This window comes from Varroa jacobsoni, unplaced genomic scaffold (assembly GCF_002532875.2).
Source record: "Varroa jacobsoni isolate VJ856 unplaced genomic scaffold, vjacob_1.0 contig03650, whole genome shotgun sequence".
Taxonomy (NCBI): domain Eukaryota; kingdom Metazoa; phylum Arthropoda; class Arachnida; order Mesostigmata; family Varroidae; genus Varroa; species Varroa jacobsoni.
The window spans coordinates 1-24,619 of NW_019215058.1; the positions used below are offsets into that span (position 1 = coordinate 1).

Below are 24,619 nucleotides of genomic sequence, written 5' to 3' on the forward strand. Positions count from 1 at the left end.
TGTATAGTAATAATAAAGAATGAACTGAAGTAATTGTGAATTTTGATAAATATTTTAGAGTGGCGTGTCTTATTTCATAGTATCTTGATTATGCCCGTTCAAGCCAGTAGAAAAATGAGAAAAACCATTGATATTAGATCGATGAGCAGTAATTAAAATAGAACTGACAGGAGTGAAAGCAGTGAATATAATTTTAACATAAATATACATAGTGGAATAAGAGCATAATTATTTAGTGTGAAATATATGTGGGAGGTAACGATGACAGACACAATTACAGGAAGTTGTTCTAAAGTCCTATGCCAAGCGAAAAGAATTAAGATTATAAAACATTGATTAACTTTAATTGAAAGCAATTTATAGTATAAAGCTAACTTACATTCATGATATATAAGGTTATTTAAATTATTTGTGCATTTACTCAAGTACGAGATAAGTTGGATACGAAACATACAAAAATGGCATTTATTATTTTTATTCAAGGCCGCTTTTTACTTCATGTCTGCTAAAAGAGCAGCATGCTCCTCGAAACTGCTATTAGGGTTTTACACGATATTATACGTTATTCATGTCCACGGACCTAGCTCTATAATCTTCAAAGTGTTTTATTTTTCTCTTTTTTAATTAAGAACTAACTTCTACCGCACCTATTTGCGTTTTATTTTGCTTAGTATAGCTTCTTTAGCGATGGTGGCGTCGTATCGACGTACGAGCGCCCATAATAACGTCGCGTGCGACACAACGTAAATGATCGATGCAATGAAAACATTGAAAAGGTTATCCCGTTGCTCAAATTCGAAATAATACGCTTGAAGGAGCCATTGGGCTTGAGCGCCGATCCATGCCACAAATATAAATGCCCACGCGAGCGGGCTAAATGCCAACCGATGAAGCACTAAGGGTAAAAGGCAAAGGTACCAAGTGAAGTACTGTGAAGTGGCAACTTTGTTGAAGATAACGAAATAACACGTCTGGGTAAACAAAGCGAATGACAGGTGCGAACCGGCATAGCGGAATGAGGTTCTTATCACGAGCACAAACTGGACAATTGTAACAGAGATTGATAGTGCCATTTTAATTAAGTTGTTCTCATACGAAGGACTCTCGGAAAGAATCCGGAGCGGATAAAACATTGGCGAAAAGTTGTGCTGAATGTCCTCTCGTTGAAGGTGGTACAACAACGTCTCCTGCGGTATAAAAATGCCAAATTATCAAAAGAGCGAATTAAAGTGTGTTAGTAGAATGGTATAATATACGAAAAATTGCGTAACTGCTCGCTACCTAATAACGAGCTAAAGCCTTATCAAAGAATTCGTAGAAGATAATTACGATCTGTCACCTATAAATATTAATGATTGTTTTTAATACTTACGATATAAGACAAGACACAATACTGAATGCTTAGATGGAATGCAAGTTCTAAATTGAGGTCAACTAAGAAACGTTCACGATATAAACTGGGGGTAGCGGATCATTTACTGAATTCTGTGTATTTTTACTTACGTAAAGGAATTTATATCCATATTCATTGTAGAAATATCCTGTTGGTAATCCAAATCCAAGCAGAGCTCCTAGTCCGAAAAAGATTCGAGATCCGTTCGGGATAATCATATCTTTTAGTTCGCTTGCAGATGTATAGACGTTAGCCCAAATATAGAACGCCAAGCCATAGATAATGGTGTACATTTTCATATGAACTGAAAATCCCCACACGATGCCACACAGCAAATATTTTCTCTTGAGAGCTAGCCATAATGACAGGTGCACGAGACAACACTGAACTGGCTCAAAGCTACCGCGCGAAGATATCGCCACCGTGAACGGGTTGTATAACCAGACAGCTGCAGCTATCGGTGCGTTGGTTCGCCGACGATTTTTGTCGAATGCCACCATCTGATAGACAAACCAACCGACCGCAACGTCTGCAATGCTGAAAAGTAACTTCCCGCAGATCGGATGATAGAGAACATTCGGTAGCACTATATATGCAACAAGAGGCGTGTATCTATAAGTGTCTCGATCGTACGGGGACGCTCCCTTAAGAACATGCTCAGCTCCATCGGTGAACACCTGATAATCAATATCCGTATATTTGATGGTGAACGCCGAATCGTGATATTCAGAATAGAGACACAGCACCAACCGTACGGCCAGGCCGATGACAAAATGTTTCCAGACGCTCATTACGTGATTATCATTTCAGTACGAAGCACGGAACTAGTCATTCGCTCGTTCACCCGAGTGCACCGATTTGTCCGATTAATTCACCTAAGCCATGAGCACTACCGTGGATATTGTGTGCCGTTTAGGTTTGAACAGGCACTTGACTGAACAGTGATGGTCAGAAACGTCGTAATCTATAAGATGACTGTTTCTATAAAGTATTAGTACGTAAGTGGCATGCTTTCGATGTGCATGTGACTAGAGAAGGTTCACTGGAAATGAGACAAAAATTATAAACGGCCAGCTGCGAGTGGTTGGTAGATGTTTACTATAGTGACGTAGTTGATTTTGCTGTTTTCTTTTTCAATTGTTGATCCTTCAGGAAACCCGCACAGCAACCGCTTTTCTCAGCCCATTTCTCGCAGCACTTGTCCATTGCACGAAAGGCTTCAGTGCATAACGCCTCTTTATAATGGTTAGCTGGAAATTTATTAAAGAGAGCCCAAAGTCTTAACGTTGGGTTAAACACGTTTTCTGTTCAAACGTGTCAAGTTGTACCTACTAATGATATTTTGTAAATATCAAGATAATACGTATTGCGTATCTGAAATTTGAAAACTAAGCTAACGTGCAACAAACAATAAAACAAGCTATGCGCAAAAAATGATCGATTTTTTAACAGAATATCACAAACGGAATTCTTATATTATATAATGGCTCAAATATTTTTGCATATTGCTTGCCTAAAAAAGGTATGGTAAGAACATACACAATGAAACAAACGGTACTTGCTTTAGAAGCTGTGAGTGATACGAGAAATTAAATATTGTACACCTTAACAAAAACTCACATCTGATAAACTTTCCATTATGCCGGATACGCTATTTTAAACAAGCCACCGTCTTCTTCACTATGGCTTCAGAAACAACGCAAAGTTTTTTGTACTTACCTATAACTATCGGCCTTGGCATATATTAAACCACAGATCATTATGATAGGCATCCAGTAGAAAATGTTTAACTGAATTGGTTATTTGTATGGCAGCACTGAGCATTGAAACAATAGCATTGGGTCGTACTGACCTTCTCTGCAAAGGCTATCCTTATCTTTATTTATTGTATTTACATCAGAGAACGCGCAGAGCGGTTCATGCTACTCCGAACACATAAGGGCAAACAGCTGGTAAATTAAATTTAACATTACCAACGCAGCTTAGTGACCGGGCGTCTGAGTCTTTAACTATTTCCCTACCGTTAACGAGGTTCACGCGCACGGGCAACTCAATCAAGCCTCGGCCAAGCTCGATGCTCGTTTATAGAATTCTCAAGAAGCACACGCCACTCCAAAGAAAGCAGCCACTTACCCTGCAGGCATCGCTGAATGTCGCAGGCTTGCTTTTGGCACGGGTCACCGAGCGGCATCTATATAATTTTAGCATCAGCTGGTCTACTGAAACACACACACATACATACACTCCCGTCCTGTAATGGCACATTATGAGAATTGCGTAATAGAAACTCAGCTCTTATTTATGCTACTTTGCCAGCTTAGATTGCCCAGCTGGGAAATATCGCCCAATCAATTTAAAACTATTTGGCTGTGGCAACTGAATTACAAGCTAAATTTTGGTACAGTAGTTTACATGGGTTAACACATACTAAAGAGCGTACACGGCGTTTTGATTACTTACGAATTAAACGAAGGACGAATAATTTCCAAGGGCACTACTTTCTCCGCCACCAAGTCTGAATAGTTTCCACTGATCAGTTCAAAATCAGGCTCAACCATACCCCATATTCTTTCTGTGCGCGCGTATTTATCAACAGTGAGCAGACGGTCTGGATTGCGCAACAACACTGGCGTGAGCTGTATGAAAGAATATACAAACTTTTCAACTTGAAGACAAGTCAAAATAGAGATGCACAAAAGACAAAAATAACCTTGCACAGATGTATGTGACGAACTGTGTGTGAAAACGGAGACAGTTTTAATGACTCGTATCGATTGAAAGCCCGCGGAATTATCTCTCACCACAATTGATTCGGTAAATATAGTAGGCCAGGTGATATGCTGTGTCAGTTCATATCAAGCTACCAATGTTAGCACCCGGAAATGTTAAATAGTGTCATATTCTTAAATAAGATTGATCATGGCTTTGGCGACAATTACGATATGATTCGTATTAAACGAAATCACTAATTAGGGCTTTTCTTAGCATTTTATATATTTGCGATGAGGTTAAGGTTATACGTTTCTTGTACGTAATGGTGAACAATAACTACATATGTAAAGTAATGGTAGCAGTATTGCTAACGTGTCCGACTGCGTATAGCCAACGTCATCTAGATCTGAGTCACACTTCGAGAAAAATTATCAATTATATGAGTTAAAATGCAATTAACCTCGCCTCCAATCATTTTGAATTTGTGTGCTGTAGCATTTGCATGCTTAAATTACTTGAGTATACAAAATGCATTTGTTCTCGAAATAAATGTCTATGTAAATCCAAAAAATACTGTACAGAGTGTACGAAAAGAAAGATAAACTGTGAAACCATGACGTCCCAAAACCTTATTGCCTCGGCGGGCGCCTTGCATATGAAGCAAGTCAGCATTACGACATCTGACAATCCAGTTTGTCGAGTTGTCGCGAGTCAGAATCAGATAATTGTATCATATTAGAGTCTAATATAGCCGTATTATAGTGATCACAATTATAACTGTTCAATTATATAACAACTAAAATTGGTTGATGAATATGGTCCTTAAATACACTAAAAAGGTAAGGCCAAAAACCAAGGTTTTGTTTAAAAGTATTTACGTCTAATTATCGATGTATACATTTATATCATGGAAGTAACCCATAACAGTAACATAGTGGTAAAGTTATGCAAAGTGAATGAATTATTTCCTCGGTTGTCTAACCGTCTTCTGTACAAACCTCTCATTGACTCGGTCACTTCTCAACTCATTTGTTGTTACTGGAAGCAACAAGCACATTTTATTTGATCCAATAGTTGTACACTCTAAGACGTTTCTGGTCTGATACCGCTGGAAAAACAAGTGCGTTTAGAGGAACATAGTAACATAACAGGGCAACTTCATGCACCACCCAGCAATGATCTGTTACAAGGCTCGCCATGATTGCTCTATTTTTATTTTTTCAGTTACTGTTGCAGCTTCAGCTGTAGGCAAAATGAGTCTGCTTAGCGCATTGTTCGGCTCATCAAAGCCAAAGAAAGACCAACGATCCCCATCGGTATCATCACTTCCACAGGTACCGCACAACACAATAAATGGAGCTTAAGATATTAACATATTACTCACTCAAATATACCTGTACTTGCTTTAGTAAATCGGCTTGGTACTTTAACATGTTGCGAGATTATTCAATATTGGATAACGTCAACAAGTAAAATAATCAAATGGTATTGTTTTATTCATATAGGAAACGACGCCGGCGAAACCGGAACCAGACTTTGTTGTTCTTCAAGATTCTGACTTCAGAGGAGGCACATCACCTCAGGGAACTCTGTATCCTAATGTCGGTGGCTTGCACATTTCGCATCACCCTGACGCCGGTATGTATGTAATGCCTGATTCACGTATAAAAGCGTGATCTGTTATTAAATTCAACACAGTTTTTTAATATATATAGAAAGAGTTTTAAGAAACTGAAGTTTTTCGATATCGAATATCATTAAACCATTGAGGGGAACGTAGCTATAAATTCAATAGATTCGCAGGGACATCTTTCTAGCTAACAGCATGTATTCGTCTTTATCAATTTTATTTAAAAACAGGCGGCTCATCTTCGCTTCCCGTAACAAGCCCAGTTGATACACTAGCACGACAAAGTTCTATCGATAAGGTGCCCTTTAAGCTGGATAGCAAATTAACATCTGGAAAGGTATCGTTTGGCTCATAAAAACGAGATAACAATTATTTTGAATACAGTTTCTTACTTGATTACTTAACTATATTATTATAGAATCGCGATCGCCTGATAATGTATTTGAAACTTACATACATTTAACGTGTTCCAAAGTGATATTCATTCTGAAAAAGGAGCCTTTCGTAAAAACCCTAATTACACACGGATCGTTTATCGTGTTACTTGGCAGGGCATAGGAGACCACACGTGGAAATCAATGACGCGCTCGTTAAATGAGATTGGTAGCCGGATCGAGGATTACTCCTATGATTTCAAACTTGAGCGCACCATTCTCAACGAGTAAACTGTTGAATGACTAGTGACAAAGTACCTGGACCTGAAAATAATGATGGAAAACTGCTTTATATGTTACGTTACGCCTACGGGCAGAGTATATTTGTCCTGGCACAGACCTTCGACAATAATCTAAATGAATTAGATGAAAACAACGGATATCTGTTTATGGATTTGGTGGATCTATATAAATTATGCTTATCGATTTCTTATGTCGTCCCAGTATCGTTGCTTTGATGAAATTATTTTACACTGCTCTAAGATATACTTACTTAGCTGCTAAGAATGTTGTTAAATTCACTTCGCGTTAATCGCATTGTGAAATCAGGTGAACATAAAGACGATTATTACTGTTGTTGTTTGTAAGAATGTATTTGTGTATACGGTCGAGTGTATCACTTGAGCTACTGAATAATCAATAAACGGACAACCTTTGAAGTATTGAAATAGTGCTGTTTTCATTAGCGTAAAATTCGGCCTATTAGTCGGTTTACCATGACACAGATTATTTCGCTGTATCTCTATGCAATCTGGTTTTCTGGTTCCGGCAGCCAATATAAAAGGAAAGGGTTTATGGCTCCCCTGGCATGAGTTGTTGCAATGTCCTATTTAATGTGAAAACTGACGCCACGTGATCCTAATACAGAAAACCTTTGGAGATACCTTTTTGTGACCGCAGTGTTGTTTGTTGTTGGTTCAGCGCTCATAACTCTTTCATAGCAGAGACATTTTAAGCCAATGAACGCCATGCTTGCGCGGTTTAAGGCGTAAAGAACGACGATGTTTAGTAGGTGTCTAATAGAAACAGCTCCTGAATCAATTATCGCGGAACTTGAGCAGAAACGAGTTAAAAACTCATGCGGCGTTTTCGAGCTACCGAATGGTCGAAAATTCTATTACAAGCGGGTTTCTGTAGAAAATGATCATGTACTAAACGAGATCGCCATTTTGCAACGGTTATCTAGTGATTACGTGCAGGCACTTAAATGGACGTGGTTAAATGGAAATCGGCTGTACATGTTCTTCGACTGGGTTGACCTGAATTTGCAGGAGGTTCTTGACCAGCAGGCACGCATGAGTATCGAAGAAAGTAGGCGCATATTCACAGAGTTGCTTCGGGCCCTCGTTTATCTAGAAGAGAGTGACATCGTCCATCGAAATATTAAGCCGGCGTCTCTTTTGATATCATCCACGGGACTTATCAAGCTCTCGAACTTCAGCGTTGCTGTGAAACTTTACGGTAGTCGGTATATTCTAGCTCCCGCGGCAGGATGCTATCTAACAATTCCTCCGGAGGCAGACGAAGAAATCGTCTCCCCGGCTTGGGATATGTGGTCGTCCGCTGTCGTTCTCTCTGTTATGTTGACAGGACAATATCCCTTTCAGCCAGGAGAGTCAAGCTACCCGATGCGCGAGGCCGTGTGTGCACTATTTGGTCAAATCAAAGATCGTGCGTTTCGTCTGGACAACATTGGGTTACAGAGCGGTCATGCGTCGATCCTATTAGAGCGTATTTTCAATTCAAATTGGGAAGATCGGCCCTGCGCTAGGGACCTTCTTCGATTTGGTTTTGTCGACCCTCTAACGGTGGGATCACCGATAATTTCGTTCGTGCTGAAAAAGATTATCCCGTACCGTCTGAACGGACGAAATAAAATTATTCGTGCACCAGTTTGTTTTGCGTGTGTTGTACAGCGAGTGAAGGATGTACTAAAAACTAATACGGGTACCAGCACGGAGAAAGAGACTTCAATTGTGTCAGTTCCATCCCCCGATTCAACCTGTGAAAAGCATCATCAAAAAGCACCGCTATGGGTTGTTCACTGGGCAGATTTCACGCACCAATTTGGCTTTTGTGTTGCGTTCAGCAACGGGTGTTCGTCTATCTTATACAATGATATGTCGACCGTGTATAGTGATATCGATGGAACGACGCACTATTTTGAGAACGATGGCGTCGGCTTGCGATTCTCGCTGCGTAGAGCACCGCCAGCTCTAAAAAATAAAATCGCATATTTGCAGTGGTGGAGAAAAGAAACTTGTGGAAAGGCGTCGAATACATCGGCTCAGACGAGTGGCCTGAGAAACTGGTGGCGCACGGAAGCCGGAATGGCATTGACATTCGATGGCGTCCTACAATTTGACTTTATCGATGGCACGAGGTTGGTTTTGTCACCATTTCATATATTGAAATTTCCGAAGAACGGCGGTTGTGAACTAAACAGATGGACGTTGCCTTTAATGCCACAAATACTGTTTGATCAGATCGCTCACTTAGACTTGGTTGTTGATAAAATCAATGAAAATTATCCTGGAAGTTTTCAATAAATGCAACTTGTAGAATTTAGTTACGCGCTGCGAATTGTTTCGTGTGTTTATACAATATACACTAAGTAATATAGACAATTCATCAATGGCTCATTGATTTTTTGAAAGGTCCATTGCTTAAAGATCGTAATCATAGTATTTCTTTGAAACTACGCCGAAAAGAATTCGGGTAGAATGAGTACTTTTCTACAATTCTTCTAAGATGATCTATCGGCATGGCGTTTTGAAGAAGCCTTGAATCGTGATAGCTGAAGATATATTCGAATTTTCTATAAAATTTTTTATCGTGCCTGAAATTATCTTTCTAATGAAAAGAACAGCACACATTTTCCGTTCGTGCTAGCTCTGCGACCGGCCCGTAACTGAACTTCATATTTATTTATCCATATTCATATCATATGAAATTCATATTTATCTGCCAACCCAAATAGAACTGACACAGTTTAAATATAATTAAAATGCTACCGATTATTAGAGGTTGCGTTGCTTAAACAATAGGTTGTCAACTTCAGCGGCCGAAATTTTGAACCATATTAAAAAGTCTATTATATAAAAGATGTACATGTGTAGGGAAACTTTTTTTTTTTTATATAACTCATAAAATTCAATATTAAATACTACACTATTAGAAAATTGCCAACAACTAATAAACCGCAAAAGTGATACATATCAGGAACGAATAGGCAGCTTCGAATTCGGTACTGTATGTCATGTGTTTGGCGAGCGGCTCCAGAGTACATCAGTTACCTACCACCTTTCGAGAGATATTGAATTGCGTTTTGCCAATTCGATTCAAATAGTCGGTATTCATATTTTCCTGAAGTTCTGCCTTTGCTTGGTATGGCTCATTAACTCGAAATAACAAGCCCATTTAGGAGAATCGAACGGCATCAAACACGATTCACCAGTCCGCACGTTCCGCTGTGTCGATTTCCTTGTGCCCAGGACCCGATAAATATGGACCTACAAGTTGCCGTAGTCGGTCTCCGCTTTTGTGTACGCCGATATATTTCATGCTATAGTAGCCTTAAAAGTCAGACTTCGTTAACTGAATAAATACAGAGAACCTATTAGTTCAACGACAGCTTTCCGCATTGATCGCAAGGAAATTACTCCTAAAATAAAAACACATTGTATATAGGCAAACGAGGTGATTTTATGCACAAGATAATAGTTTAGAGATGAAAATGCATTTGCAAATAGAGGCAATGGAAAATGCCAATGCATTCTATTCTGTGTCACTAGTCAGGACGCAAGAAGTGTCAACAAACCATTGCAAGAATGCCAAGGTGACACCAGTTAGAGAAATGGAGAACGTTACGAGTTTTACTGTAACATAAAAATTGTAACAAAGGGCACTGCATAAAAAGGCTAATGCAGAAGAATTTCATGGTTTGAGCAGAAAAATGATTCCAGATGTTTGATAACGAGAAAGCTGGCTAAACAATGCAATTTCCATCTATTGGTAGTTCATGCTCCTTTTTCATTTAATGAAAATATACTCAAGTGTCCCTCATGGAAGTCTTATTTTGTTGATAAGCAGCAAACAATAATTACTAGGGTACCTTGTACCATGGACAACTGTCGGCTTAGCAATGGGTTCGCAGTCTTATATGCACTACGATTCCTGCGCTGCGCTGTGCCTTTTCCCTCATGTAGGAAGGAGGTCTTTTTGATGCGAACTAATTTACAATACAGAGGTAAAAAGCTTAGTGAATCACATGATCAAATAAATACATCGTGTTTGACTATGCACTATGTGTAATGGCTAATCTATCTAAGTGGATGCACATACGCTATTTTTTTTTGTTTTTCTTCTTCTAGTTTCTTGTTAAATGAAAATCCGTGGAATATTCGAGTGTTTAACAGAGGGCGGGGTAAAAAAGGCTAGCATTTTATTGCTCCTTGTAGTTGAAGGACCACTTTGCAGTATATTTATCTTGTTTGATTTATCCACGCAATACCTCTCATTACGACTAAGAGTTGGCAATTACAGCGAGAGGTTACGAATCATAATCAATTAATAGTTGTTCCATTATTATTAGCATAAATATGTGTATAATAATAATAATAATAAATTATTGAGTGCTATTATTCTTGCAAGCATGTAAAAAAACATTTGACCAGATCCTTGAGCTGCAAAAGCCTAACTGCTCCGGGAGCTGTATAGTCATTTATACGGCAAATTTATTTTTTGCACAGCAAGCGACTCCGTCTCAATGTAGAGCTAACTTATGACTACCGTGTTGTGGCAGTAGTTATTTTTTCGTGCGGATACAAATGCTTGACTCATTACCTAGCAATTTTTCTGCACGCCACATTTTTCTCTTATTATCCATGTATTCTGTATACCCATCTATCTCTTTCTTGTCTTAACCACGTCTGTTAAGTAGAAATTTCTTACTGTTTATGGTACATCATACCACCAATAGTGATAGATCAATGCCATATGTTTGTAGATGTACGCGTATTACATCGGAGATTTCTGTTAGAGGACATGTGATAGTTACGGTGTAAGTTAACGTATTTTGTAAGACATTCTGTACAAAACAGTTTCCTTGTACGTTGCCTGAACGTTTTCACAGTATTTAACAGATTTAGCCATTTGTTATAATATGCTAGCTACATGTTAGACACCCATGATTCCTATGGTGTCCTCAGGGTCTATTTAACACCGGACAGACTTTTTTACCTAATCGAGAGATGGAGGTTACGGCGTCAAAGTAGACTTGAACCGCAAATGAATGATATCATCATTAGTTTTGAGGAAGATTGCGACTGACTGGGACTAAACATGTTTCGAAGCTATACTCATCTTTTACTACATAATACTAGTGGTCTATTAGAGCGCTTTTAGTTTTTCACAGAACAAAGTAAATGTGAAGTTAGACAGCACATTAGCTTTCCATAGAACGTTACGCCTACCAACGATTAGCAGAGTAACTGCTTTCTGCGATCATAAGCACGGATCGTAGAATTATATTATTTGCAACACAAATCTCTAGCCAATAACTGCAAAATTTTATGCAGCAGCGTATTTTGACCTGGACATCGGCACCGCGAGTATGACGAATAGATTCCTTTTTGCCAACAAAACCCACGGCAGTATTGCGAGGCAAGCTTTTCTTTCTTTTTGAGCATTTTATTCAGGCCGCAATAAGAGCTTGTATTCTCTGGACAGTAGAAATCATAAGCTTATGCCGTCCCTCCGAGCCGCGAACTAACTGTTTCCGCGCTCTCCGAAACTGAATAAGATCTGAGGGAATGGCTTTCGGTGCTGCTGTCGGACTGCTATGTCAGGAGGTGCTACGCAGGTCGAAGTCTAGGCCGCAGCAGCTTCAGTGCAAGCACTAGTGGTCGTAACAGTTTAAAATTAACAAAAATCGGTAATTACCATACACGAGCCTTACCCGTCCTAAACGAAAATAATATCCAACTTGGTGAAACTTTTTTGATGAAAGGGGAGCCTTGCGGACACAAGTCGCGGACCATTACGAAAACCAGGTTTAAGTTCCTCTGTTGACTCTACACTTGTGCAGAAGCACTTTTGATCGTGTTCATGCTTTTCCTTCAGCTTTTTTCTGTTTGCGGTCATTGCAACTTTCCTGGATAAAAAAACTAACGAGCGAAGGCAATTCGGGAAAAAGAAAAAGATTTGTTTTATGCCGCCTTCCTCCACTGAGTTCGTGTATTCTTGGATAGCTGAACGCGTGCGGGACCACATCAGATTTTACGCTTGTCCCTGAAGAGGGAATTGATTTTTTGTAGCTAATGCTAGAATTAAGCAGTCTATGTGTTTTTGGCTGTAAAAACTATCCTACTATGATTCATAGGTGGTTACACACATACGTTTTTTGAAAAACTTACTGCAAACAGATATTCTGACTACGCAATCAAGGTCTTAGGTTGGACAACACACGATTCCAAGTATACTAACTGATACTTTTTGTAAATATATTTTTTCGTGAGATTTTAACTGCAAGCCAAAAGGCCTGTACGGCGAATACAGAAGAGTGTAAGGGAATAGCGATTAAAAAAAACAGACAACAGAAACACAAAGCGAATAGCTAGCTGTGGCAGTTCTGTAACAGGGTAAAATGAAGTCACTTTGGACAATGAATTGATGTCCTTTTTTGAAAAAACCATTCAAAGTTTGTGAAAATCTTCAGGGTCAATTCGATACCGTCGGGCTTACAGTTTTTGCAAGATTGTTTTATCAAAACTAATCTTATAAACGAAACGCAAATGGTTGTTAAAATATAACAGTTTCGGTTATGTGTAACAACGGCGGTCAAGCCACCAGCGATGCGTGGGCGTTCCTGTCTTCTGTCGACTGTTGAGGTTTAGCATTATGCAAGTAGCTCGGTCTATAACATGGGCATGGTGTATCTAGAGCGTATTCTAAAGGTGAAGTGAATGGAACAATATTACGAACGTTGCTCAAGTGGCAACAGCAATTACGTTGAAGATCTGTTTAAGTATTTTTTTTTAATGCGAGTTTCGCCAACTGTGTCACTAGTCAGCGATATCACTTTTTCAGTAATGAGGTTTATTGAATGCCTCCCTATAGCTTTTTCTTATATTTATCATCACTTTGTTCTGCATTTGAGTGGCAGATAGGACCGAGACGGATTTTTTTAGGGGGTGCTCAGTGTAACGATTATAAAAACACTGAAAGATTGGAGAACTGCGCAGATCAGCTGAGCAAATACGTGCCACATCAGGTCTACCTAAAGGCAGACAATGATCCCATATTACTTTGGTAGGATAAGCGGGTTCAAATATAACCTACGATGGTCTCGATGACACCGAATTCTAATGGACCTCGGTGGAGGCCCAAGAGGCAATCACAAAATTTCTCTGTGTATCGAACTGCCTAAAGCGGCTGTGGGAACGATGTGGGTCTGTTATAGCTGACTCAACTATGGGTTTTTGTGTGTTTCAGCTTAGCCGAACTTCCATTCGCTGCAAACAACTATCTTCATATTGAAAACTGATTAATCTCAAACTCGTGATCGAGGAGCCAGAGTTGTGTATGTTGTCAAGCGTATCGAGTATATTACCTTTCGCTTCTTTTCACTAAAGCGAAAATTTCGCTTCAAGTTGAAAAGAATCACACTTTTCAATCTGAAGATTCTTGTTAAGGCCGTGGAGTTTAGGTTCATGTGCCTTCTACTGCAGCGATTAACAATATGTAGGTTTTACATTAAGCCAGCTGTCGCTTTTACTATTGATACTGGCCAGATAGCTGTTTATTGTTTACTCACTTCAACGACGCCTGTGTGCATCTCATAGTGGAGCCGTTTTAAAGAAATACGTGCTGTTCTGCAATACATACTTTTTCATATAGCCTCGTTTGTGTTAGTCTAAGAACACTTCGTGCGCAAACAAACATTTGAAACCCGTCATTTCGGCTGAAGTGAATTGCCTGAAGATATTGCAGTGTTCCATCACGTGCAAGTGAAGCTAAGCAATGGTTGATTGAAAGCTAAAATGAAGAAAATGCATATATTTAGCGAGGATGAGAGAGAGAGATCCGTATCTTTTTGGGAAGTCCCAGTCTGTTTTATTAATTTAATTAACTATCACAATCTTTGCTACTGATGACCATTGGTATTGCTTTTTTCATCTCATTGTGGGATTGGCCATCCAGCAGTAGTCAGCTGAAGGCAGACGTTTAAGCGAACAGAGTCGGTGAAAACAATGACGCCATTTCAATAGGGCATCAAAAGACGTGGTTGTAAAAACCAATCCAGCTAAAAGCGGTTTCTTCTCAGCAGAACGCGAAGCTACGCGCTCACTATCACGCCTTAGTCGTTGAAGCAACGGCAAAAACAAGCCCTTCTTTCCGGAGTGTATTTGCAAGTCGCAGGAATTGCGTATGCCGAGGAATACAATGAAGTACATCGGGAAACCACGCCTTCACTTAAATCGATGCAACCGATGGCTGTACTACCGACGAGAGTCGACTTTTTAGATGTGCGTGCCTATTACGCAACAACGTTCACGACTACTGATAAGATAAAGAACGTACCCGTAAACTGCGCTTCCATACGTCTGCCGCAAAGACGATGAGATATTTTCGCAAAAAAAAATTGACTTGGCCATCAAAAGCGCATTAAGCACTCGATGCAGCTTTGGTTCTGCAGTTGTTATGTTTATAATGCTATAAGTATTATATATGTATTAAAGGATAGAAAATGCAAGATGAACGTTCATGAATAAAATCGCAAAGGAGCGGATGAACGTCATTTACCTAACAAAGATGTTGAAAGGCTCTACATTCCCTGCGTATTTTCGCGCGCTTCCTTCGATTCGAAACTGATATTTTCTAATATAAACAGATAGAATAAAGACGTAATTACGAACAGACAAAAAAACATTAGCCGTCAAAGTTTTTTGAATTGATAAAATCAGAAATTTTTAATAATATAAAACCGTTTCTATTAGACTAGTTTGATGAACGGCTGATACCTTATTATTGTATAGATAGACGGGCATAGCAGTATGTGCCGTATTGTGTAAGCTTCTATGGCTTGTCAATTTATCTCGCTAGACGAATGCTGCATTGAACGTACGACGTAACGGAACATGCGTCCTGGTAGAAAGGCGTTGATGAACGCAACCGACACAACTGGCTACCTAAACTGAGAAATTAAAACTGGTACTACAGCTGGTTACGGTATTCTAGGTAGCGGGTTTAATGTTAGATCATTGTTCTTAGCGCATAGGTTCCATTGTACGTCCCAATATGGAGTCATATCATTTCTGTCTGTATTTTTTGTTTTCGATAGGGCGGAATGCGAAGAAGTGTACTATATTACTATTATGATGGTACTGCAAATCTTGATCATCTTATATTTTTATCTGCGTAATATGTTCAATTCATCGCTAGATAGCTGGTTCCACTTCTAGTGGTTAGCTTTATGTGAGAATACGGAGTATGATGTTTTTCGAAAAATTTTCGAAATTTGCTTGAACGTACCTCTACGAGCATCCGTCCTAATTGCAAGATTTTTGTGCATGTAAATAGCTCGCTGAATATTGCTAGTACTAGGATACTATTCAAACAATAACATGTCGAACTATAGTTATTTGGAAGGTGAGCCCGTTAGACGTGATCGGATTTGGTTCTGCCCTTTTTTAGCTCACACCTAGACGTTTCGATATGAGCCTGGGTTCTATGAGCCCAATCTATTTAATTTGCCCCCGCAGTGAGAGGAAGACGACCGTGGACAACGACCTTTATTTTGGAAGAAGATTAGTGCAAATGTTTGCATACTTGCAGATTTTCGTTTATTTTAAGCATGGCAAAAAGAACTGCAACGATTTGATTTTCTGATTAATAAAAATATTACCGTGTTGCACTTGTAGGTTTTAATCACTAAACATAAACCAAACACTTAAAATAAGTGCTAAACTATAATCTTTTGCACGACAGTATGTTTCTCTAAACTGAAAAATGTAGAAATAAATAAATCGTGTTATTTGGACAAGTACGTAAATAGTTTGCTTCAGAAAAATACAGAACTATCTTTAACCTATTGTAACTTACGTCTAGCATCCTTGGTAACGCCTACGGTTAGGATGTCCACCTTTCACACTATAAGAGTTGTCTAGAGCTAGTGTTTGAAAATAATGCGGCGCTATAGAAATTAAGTAAAATGCACAAATAAAAACGAGACCATATGACAGTTATCGCTAGCGTTTACATGTTTTTTTTCCTGTTTGCGCGTATTTTTGTCAAATAACTTAAAAAGTTGCTTTACTTCTTGAGCAGTTTTTGCTGATTTGAGCCACCCTTTGACCGCCCTGTATTTACTATCGATACTGTTTTAGTCGAATGTTGGATAAGGGAACGGAGGTGCAGAGGATGATGTGGTTACTTAGAAATGGTGCGCTCAGTACCAACGTAGCGCTTCATATTGTGATTTTTACTTGCAGTCCTGCGCTTTGAGACCTTCCTGGCTGCTTGATGATCATGTCATTGAGTTGCTAGACGCTACATTAGCCAATGGGCCAAATACCATCGTCCATTCCTGTCAGCGGCGTGACCTGGTGCTAATCAGGCGTTCCGGTTGACTGTTATCCCCTTCTTCCTGGCTGCTCCATTCAGGCCAACACATCCTTTTTCTCGTTTATTTCCCAACAACCTCCCGTCTCTCGCGAACTCATTGACAACCTTTTTTTTTGCTGACCCCTGTGCGGATAGTAAGGACGAGGAAAATATGGACAAAGATAGGCTACTGAAGAGATGGAGACAAACCAACTGAACAGGGCCCCGCCTTCTTCATTGCTTAAATAAAAGAGAGCATGATGTTTTGATCCCTTTTTTCCGTCGTGCGTCCGTCGTCCGACTGCATCCTGCCGCTTTCGAACCTTAGCCAGTCGATTTCAAGTTCTCGACAGTGCGGCTGCGGCTGCTGCTGCTACCTTTGTCCCTGCTCGTCAACTTAATCTAGCCATCTTTGTCTTTGAGGTTGCTACTAGGGGCTGTGTCTTTCCTTCTTTGGTCGGTCGTCTAATTATCTACACGACTCCAGGGTTTATAGCGGTTTTTCTCCTCGGTCTCGACAGCTTTGTCTTCCCTAATCGTCGCTGCTGATCATTAAGTACTACTAGCTTATCATCCTCTGTTTCAGTTCAGATTGCTTGCAACGCTGCTGGGTCAAACTGGACTCAAGCTCCGATCGGCCTTGCAAGGCCTGTGCCGGGCAGCTAAATCGGTCCGACAAGCGTTGTCTTTTTTGTCGTTGTTTTCTAGCTGTCGGCAGGCTCACAGCGGTCGTTGTAGCCGTAGTAGAAAACGGAAGAAAAGACAGAGATAGGTTATGGCAACAGCAAGAGTCAGCACAATTACCGCGAAACTGTCATGACACTCACCAACTCCTTTTGTTCATTTCGGTAAATTGGCAGATATTTACGCGGCGGCTTGAGATCTATATCGGCCGTCTTCCACGCAACTCACCACAGACAAAAATATGCTTTTTGCTATCTTCATCCCGCCAGCGGTGTCTCGTCGAGAGCGCGAACGATTGTAGCAGAGGAGCTTGCTCATCTTCATTTGTGTCCGGCCCTGTGGGAGTGCGTGTATCAATGGTGAAAGCGTGAAGTAATGACAGAGATCAGTACAGCCATCGTGCTGACATAGAGGACAATCAGCTTAATAGCGAACTAATTCGTTTTATAGAGGAATATCTTTTCACTGATTTCGGAGAAGAGACAAAGAAACTAGAAAAGGAAAAAGGAGCGGAAAAAACGGCAGGATCATTCAACCTTCTGCTGAAATGAATTCAACGGTAATCAAGATCGCGATAGATTTCAACATCCTATTAATAGCAGCTGCAATGACTATTATGTGGAATATCAAAATATAACCTAGGGTTACCTTGAACTTATCCAATAGTTAATCAACCTCCTAATGACAACCACAAGCATCTTTATTAAATTAACAATATATTCCGATAACAAATCAGTAAGTTGTACGCCTAGGAGAAGTATGTGGATATCTAATCGAGTATTTTTTATTAAGCGAAAGTCATTTCGAGATCAATGGGGGAGTATAGTTCGCATCAAGCAATACGCTAACTTTCGCACGTTACGGATGCTCGTTATAGTACTGCTGCATGCACTATACAACTGTGCTCCTTAGGAACTTACATATTTATTAACAGCTCTGCCTCAACAGCGCCGGGAGCCTTGGCTACTTAAGGGCTGTATATTGCCATAACTGTTGGCCAAACGCCTCCCAAATTTCTGTGACACAATGCCATGGCCTGAGAGATGTTAGTTTTGCTGGCCTACCAGGATTATGGCGGTTTACCTTACGTTTGGCCATTAAGATAGTTCTCCTATGAATGGAAAATTAATAAGTTCTTTAACTTGAAACCTTGATTCTTTATTGACCAAAGTATTGTTTCATACACAACGTCGAATTTAGTTAGATATATACTTGCAGCTACAACAAGTAGCTGCGCCTAGATTGCGTATCATTTGCGTTAATCAGTTGCATTTTTATCGACTTGTAGGATTAACATAGGCCTATAGGCATACATCTCAGGAACCATCGGTTCATGTAAACGTTGTAGGTATTAGAGGTGATTATCAGCATTGCACTGAGATGACTTTTGGCGGTTTTTTGTTCTTTTAAAATTGAAATATATGTTTATTGCCTTGAAGAGATCGTTAACAATAGCATAAATCTTTTGCTAGCACACAATAACATCTATCACTTTGTAAAAAGGATCTAGTTCGCTTTCGGCAGTCAGGAACCTGGTTCCAAAGCCTAGGCCTGAAGAGGTCAGTCTGGGCAAGCGCCTATTAGCCTTCTTTCTTTTTGTAAATTCTGGTTTGGATACACGACATTGCCGTTCATCGATTTTAGTTACGTAACACAATATTAACAGGTGATTATTAGTTTGCTGCCATAGAAATGGGGTAAGTTCTTTAAGCCTTGAAAATTAATCTTTAAAGACCTGGGCAACATTTCTAATACGGTTTTGTCGCGTAAACTATGAACCAACACCAAAATGTTGTTGAAACTTCGAGGTGCTTCTGACTAACGAATTTAGATTTGCGAACCGTTTTTGTTTTTGATTTATTTTCCACGGTCCCGTTTCCGCGAAAGCTGATATATTCGACCTTCTGTAGGGTTCATCACTTCGATAATAGCAATAATAGTATCAGCTCCATTGGTTGAAGGTACCATCTTGCTGGCCAATGGACCAAAAAAAGGGAGGACATCTTAGATAATGTAGGCATATTTACGAACGTCGTTTGCAGTGATCGCTAAGGGGCACTTCATTCTCTCAAGGGTACAAGAAAGATCCATTCTTTCAAAACACGATTACGGGGGCGATGCATCAAAGCGTTAGACCTGAAGATCCTTAAGGAGAAACTTAGTGCAAAGGTTTTTAGGCAAATTGTTTGCGTTCGTGACCATCCTTCGTTCGGCACTCCTTGCCCGGAACAGAAGGTTCGAGCAGTCACCATACCTTTCTAGAACTCTTCTGCATTGAGTCATTGCGTTATCAATTACCGTCTGTGAGACTGGCTCTCAGGAACCTTTCGCGGGCAGTGATAGCTGACCCCGCCGCACAACAAGAGTAAAGATGGAGGAGATTATAAAGACAGTAGGAGAAAAAGGCGGAAGGGAAACACAAGGGGAATGTACCGGAAAGAACGGATTCTGGTATGCATACTTTCCTCTTACACGTATAAATATATTTCTGGATGTAAGCAAATTAACTGACAGAGAAGCCGCATTTCGTCTATCTCGACAAGAAGAACTAGAACTCGGTAGCAATACGGGCCCAGTGTATGGGCCCTGGCTTACCGAGTATGTTCAACCATAGGTGCAAGAGAGTGATGGGGAATCCAGTAGAGAAATACGTCGCGATGTTTCAACGCAAAACCGCGATATAAGAGCAGCTGAAATAGAGCATATGAGCAAACCGATTGACAGAAAACAGTTGAAGTCTCTACTGTTGTCGTTGCTCTTCCAATTGCTAATCGTTGCTGTCTAGCTAGCTACCTTGCGTACTGTCCCACTAAGAGAGGCGAAGGAAATTTGGTGAATTGAATGGAAAGAATATTTACAAGCGAACGTTTTCGGCAGCGTCCACGGAGGTTCAGGAATAGACAGACAAGAAGAGAGGGCGTAGCTGTACCGAATAGCGTAACGTCGAAGCCACCACCAGCGGATCGTGCTCTGAAGGTAGTGGGCACTACTAACTGTTCTGTTCGAGTGTTTACATCCAGTGCGGCCCGCCACGGATCCAGCTGTTCCGCTGAAGCAATCCTAAATATAGAAGACTAAAGAAAGTCCTATCGTCCTAGTCCCTGTTGCAGGCTAAACCAACAGCAGTTTTGCATTAGGTTCCCTCTTTTCTTTACCGTTCTCAACTCCAAGTTCCAGTTCACTCTCCAGTCGTCGCAGCCGCGAGCGGCAGTAGCCAGAACACTGGGCTGGCAAAGGAGACCTACTCCTACTGCCGTTACTGTTTCTGTTGGTGTACTTGATAGTCAGCCACCTAGAAGACACCTTTCAGCGTCGATTACCAGCACCATTGCTATCCACGTGGCCAAATGCGGACAGCTAATGCTAGAGAACCGGTCGTTACCATCGACAATGCTATGAGGGATACCCCCAGCTCTAATGGTCTTCCGAACAGCCTCTTGAGTGGGCGGCAGGAGTTGCAGGCTCGTCAGACGATTGAGGAGAAAGCAGGTTACCAGGGAAACTAGAAGGAGAGAGGAGCGCCTAGGGGAAAGAGGTGAGCAGGCTGGAAGCGTTGGCAAACACCAGCGCAAGGAAGGATCTTAGGGAATTGACAGACGGCAGATAGGGACTGAAGTTGGAAGCAAAAGAAAAGCTGGAAGACGGAAAAGAAGAAGGCGAAGGAAAAGGAGATAGAAACTTAATAAAAATTTTCATTTCAACAGACGGCTGTGCTCACACTAGCTGCGTATAAGAAGATACACATTGGCATACATAAATGCGCTACCTCACACTCACACGCACATGGTATCCAGCCACTGACCTAGCAGGCGGAAAATTAGGCATCAGTTTACTGAACAATACACACGAAGGCAGGAGGAAATGTGGGAGAAGGGGAAAAAGAAGAGTTCGACCCCGCGACTGAAATCGAACTGCCTAGTCAGCTAGCTATCCAAAAGAGAGTACACTCAGGTATCGAAGAGAAATTCCAGATCAAGAACTTTAGTTACAAGTCACTTTGTTCCAAAGTCGGCGTTTGCTTACTGGCGTTCTAACACACAGACGTTTAGCCCGCATACGGGAATTATTTAATCGATGTTCCATATCAAACAAGATACTAAGTATTCGGGCATAGAGGTAGACTGATACTAGTAATACTAACGAAACTAACCTAGCTCTTTTTTGTGTTAAATATTTTAGTAGAAAGCAAAAGTAGTAGAAGCTGTTACCATTAATAGTCAATAGCAATGCCTGATAAGTTCGTTTTGGCTTGTTACAAGGTTACGGGACGTTTGAAGGAACTTAATTTTTGTACAGGTGTATAAAGTACACTTTGTGTTATTTATTTTATACTATTTTTATCGAAAAGTAATTATCAAAAAAAAAAAAAAAAAAAAAAGAATATATCAGATGTGTTCGTTTGACTTTGTTCGTCTTAAGGCTTATTAATTCAATTTCGCTTGTTTCAAATCACGTGCGTATCAGTAGACTTAACATAATTATTCTTAATCATATAAGCGATTCGCGAAAAACAAAACAGGAACAATATTTAAGCATTTTTACTGCCATTCAGCTTACTTATGAAGCATTTCAAGTTTTAAACGGACTGTGCAGTTAAAAGGTTTGCCCAGACCACTATCGATAGTATAAGACGAACTGGGTGATTTGTGTCTTTTTCGGTTGGGTACTGCTCTGTTTGCAGCCTGTCGGAGAGAGGACGCACGGTGCACGACAATAACAACAACGTTTTACACCATGAGCAGCTGAAGATGGAAAAACGGGTTTGACTTGAACAAATTTTCTGAGCGGAGTTTCCCCTATATTACCAGAAGCATGTCGTAGATCGTACCTCTTTCATGGTTCCAAACTCCTCACCGAAGTCTACATCTCACATTCGCTTCTTAAGGCTTCTAGGTAATGATGCATGTGTGTGCACCGTAAAGTTTTGCGAGTCACGACGAGGTCGTGTTGGATCGTGCGATGTAGAGATGGGAAGGAGAAGCGAGGTAAAGAACTGTGAAAGGTTGCGAAGGTCCGCAAGTGCCGTAAGAAGATCCCCTTCTAAATAGCACCAAAACTCCCCTACAGATCAATCCCCAAAACTATATTCCTTTTTCCCGTTGAGGGTTGAATCGTCGTGGATTGAGTATTCATCCTGAACTACGCTCTCAGCTTGACCTTAAGGCGGGTTGGCGGTTTTATAGATCATTCTTTCGTTTGCGAGAAAAGGAACAAAATTGAGCGAAAAGGAGAACGAAGAGCATAAAATTAAAAATTCCTCAACATTCAACCAACCAGCTATCGTCATTCAGCAGCACCACCTGCAGTGCTTGGTTACCAGACTTGTTCCGAAAGCAGTCGAACCGAGCAGCTCCTTATCCTAGAAAACTGCTGGCCTGATTCTTTCCAACGGGATCAGCGGCTACAAGGAAAAAGAAAAAGTGGGACGTTGGAACCAGTCCGCTGCAGGGCGGAAAGCCAAAGTTGAGCCCAATTCAACTCGAACCGAAGTTTGGCATGAAGGCCTACCGCCACCCTTCTCATACATGCGAGAGTAGTGCAGTCGTATTGAACTTGAGGGCTGTTAGTTCACCAAATGACGGACGAAGGTCCCAGAACAACTAGGCTTGATGGAATAGAGCTGAACATCTGACTTGAGATTTAGGCTAATTAGTTTAAGGCAGGTTATTTCTACTTTGCGAGGGCGGAACGTTTGAAGAATTGCAGTGACTCATTCGAAAGTTTCAAATATAAAAGATATTGAATAGCAGAAAGTCACTGACTAATGCTGGGCATATTTTGAGGGGGAGTATCATTTTTGTAGTCCTTGTTCTAAGTAGTGAATAGTGGTTTCAAAATGATGTGCGGGAAGTGTATATATGTAGTGTAGGCAAGAACTGATATGGAGCTCTTAGAAGGATGCTCGAGTAAATAGAGACAAATGACTTAAGTAAGAATCTTACAAATCAGAATAAAGTGCACTACATTGATGAGTTAAAGATGTTACGCACATTTGGTAAAAAAAAAAAAAAACAACTCTTTTTTTATAATCAATAGCTTTTATTACAGACCGCAGATAACTAGATGTGCTTTTTGTTGAGACAAAATGTTGAGAACACTGTTCGACTAGTTTAAATAGTATCGCAATTATTCTCTAGCACAGATATATGGATTTTTCTACTCACACGGGAATCATTTAGTGTCGAATAGGATGAACCTTACGCTGCGCGTGCTGCTCCAACTGACGGTATAGGACCAGGCCATCCCCTTCTGTTGCCATAGGCTGCTTCAACAACGTCTGCAGCCGTTATCGCTAGCCAGCTACTGCCGAAGCCCCCTTAACGTCATCAATGGTCATCTCGAATTGCACTAGGCAAGCAAACTCGTAGTGATACACGGAGAATACCGTGTTAATGCCATGGTGATATGGTGGCGACGACATAGACGTAAATATATCGTTTAATCGGAACCATCAGCAGCCTGGTGCCTTTCCCCTTTTGCTGAAAGCTTCGGCTTCCCCTTACAGAGATAGACGGCAGACGGCAAAGCAGACCGATCATCGAAGCTAAGATTACGTTTATCGTGGGACACCCACCAGTGCTGAATGCACCAACAAAAGTCCATCGGAGAGTCGCTGGTAGACGTGGACTGGGGGACACGGCCATCATTAGAGCTGACCAATTCGGCTGTAGCTAAGGGAGCCCGCTGAACAGTAGACAACAACTCTCCCAGCTATAGAGAAGAAATCATAAAGACGGTTATTATCACATGACTACACTGCTTGGTTGTCTTCTGTAGAAACAGAACCGCTATTACTGCGGCTGTGACACTGGTGATAGATGTTTCTTAGGATTGTGCGCCGTAGCAGAAGATGGCCGACCCGCATCAAGGCTTGAATTGGTGAGACTGGCAGTGAAACTAGTCGGCTCCCATCCAGAAGTACTTCAATTTTACCGATTCGTTCTGTATGTTGCTTGTAAGAATACAAAAAAAATATCGATTTATTCGGGTCTACCGTAGCTGGTTGTTGACTCCGTTTGCAGCTTTCCTTCGCATCCACATTGATACATATATTAATATTTCTTTTAATTCGTAACGGCAACGTCTCTTCAGACACCGATCGCTTCATTCATTGTATATGTATATTTTCATGGAAAAACGTACGCTTACGAGGCATAAGGT

The 24,619-nt window shown here is 40.6% G+C and overlaps 3 protein-coding genes across 10 annotated transcripts; 2 read left to right on the forward strand and 1 right to left on the reverse strand.

Moving 5' to 3' along the window:
* Positions 1-442: 442 nt before the first annotated feature.
* On the reverse strand, positions 443-3,988 carry PIG-M (Phosphatidylinositol glycan anchor biosynthesis class M). Of its 7 annotated transcripts, none has more exons than XM_022854522.2 (4): positions 3,854-3,988; positions 3,527-3,644; positions 1,504-2,643; positions 443-1,187 (listed from the first exon to the last, which is right to left on the reverse strand). In XM_022854522.2, exons 3-4 carry the CDS (start codon positions 2,182-2,184, stop codon positions 648-650), a joined length of 1,221 nt encoding a protein of 406 aa, XP_022710257.2. In that variant the 5' UTR covers positions 2,185-2,643; positions 3,527-3,644; positions 3,854-3,988; the 3' UTR covers positions 443-647. The 7 variants fall into 7 exon arrangements, with proteins under 7 accessions (XP_022710257.2, XP_086829544.1, XP_086829545.1 ...); XM_086973418.1 differs by having other exon boundaries at positions 3,527-3,609; positions 3,854-3,981; XM_086973419.1 differs by having other exon boundaries at positions 3,527-3,612; positions 3,854-3,957.
* Positions 3,989-4,036: 48 nt separating this feature from the next.
* Positions 4,037-6,837, forward strand: LOC111272871 (uncharacterized). 2 transcript variants are annotated; one of them, XM_022854520.2, is made up of 5 exons: positions 4,037-4,207; positions 5,330-5,439; positions 5,611-5,743; positions 5,966-6,072; positions 6,287-6,837. In XM_022854520.2, exons 2-5 carry the CDS (start codon positions 5,359-5,361, stop codon positions 6,398-6,400), a joined length of 435 nt encoding a protein of 144 aa, XP_022710255.1. In that variant the 5' UTR covers positions 4,037-4,207; positions 5,330-5,358; the 3' UTR covers positions 6,401-6,837. The 2 variants fall into 2 exon arrangements, with proteins under 2 accessions (XP_022710255.1, XP_022710256.1); XM_022854521.2 differs by lacking the exon at positions 4,037-4,207 and adding an exon at positions 4,501-4,944.
* A 333-nt stretch (positions 6,838-7,170) lies between these two features.
* On the forward strand, positions 7,171-22,224 carry LOC111272868 (uncharacterized). The gene is made up of 2 exons (XM_022854518.2): positions 7,171-8,552; positions 22,140-22,224. The coding sequence occupies exons 1-2, from the start codon at positions 7,171-7,173 to the stop codon at positions 22,222-22,224; spliced, it is 1,467 nt and encodes a 488-aa protein (XP_022710253.2).
* The last annotated feature ends 2,395 nt before the right edge of the window (positions 22,225-24,619 follow it).

Bases quoted from the DNA above. Each gene is read 5' to 3' on its own strand.
- PIG-M (XM_022854522.2), bottom strand. From the start codon at position 2,184: ATGAGCGTCTGGAAACATTTTGTCATCGGCCTGGCCGTACGGTTGGTG. The intron at 1,188-1,503 runs GTAAGTAAAAAT...TTTATACCGCAG, and splicing joins ATGGATATAAATTCCTTTAC to GAGACGTTGTTGTACCACCT.
- LOC111272871 (XM_022854520.2), top strand. From the start codon at position 5,359: ATGAGTCTGCTTAGCGCATTGTTCGGCTCATCAAAGCCAAAGAAAGAC. The intron at 5,744-5,965 runs GTATGTATGTAA...ATTTAAAAACAG, and splicing joins TTCGCATCACCCTGACGCCG to GCGGCTCATCTTCGCTTCCC. The intron at 6,073-6,286 runs GTATCGTTTGGC...GTTACTTGGCAG, and splicing joins GCAAATTAACATCTGGAAAG to GGCATAGGAGACCACACGTG.
- LOC111272868 (XM_022854518.2), top strand. From the start codon at position 7,171: ATGTTTAGTAGGTGTCTAATAGAAACAGCTCCTGAATCAATTATCGCG. The intron at 8,553-22,139 runs GTTGGTTTTGTC...CTCTGTTTGCAG, and splicing joins GACTTTATCGATGGCACGAG to CCTGTCGGAGAGAGGACGCA.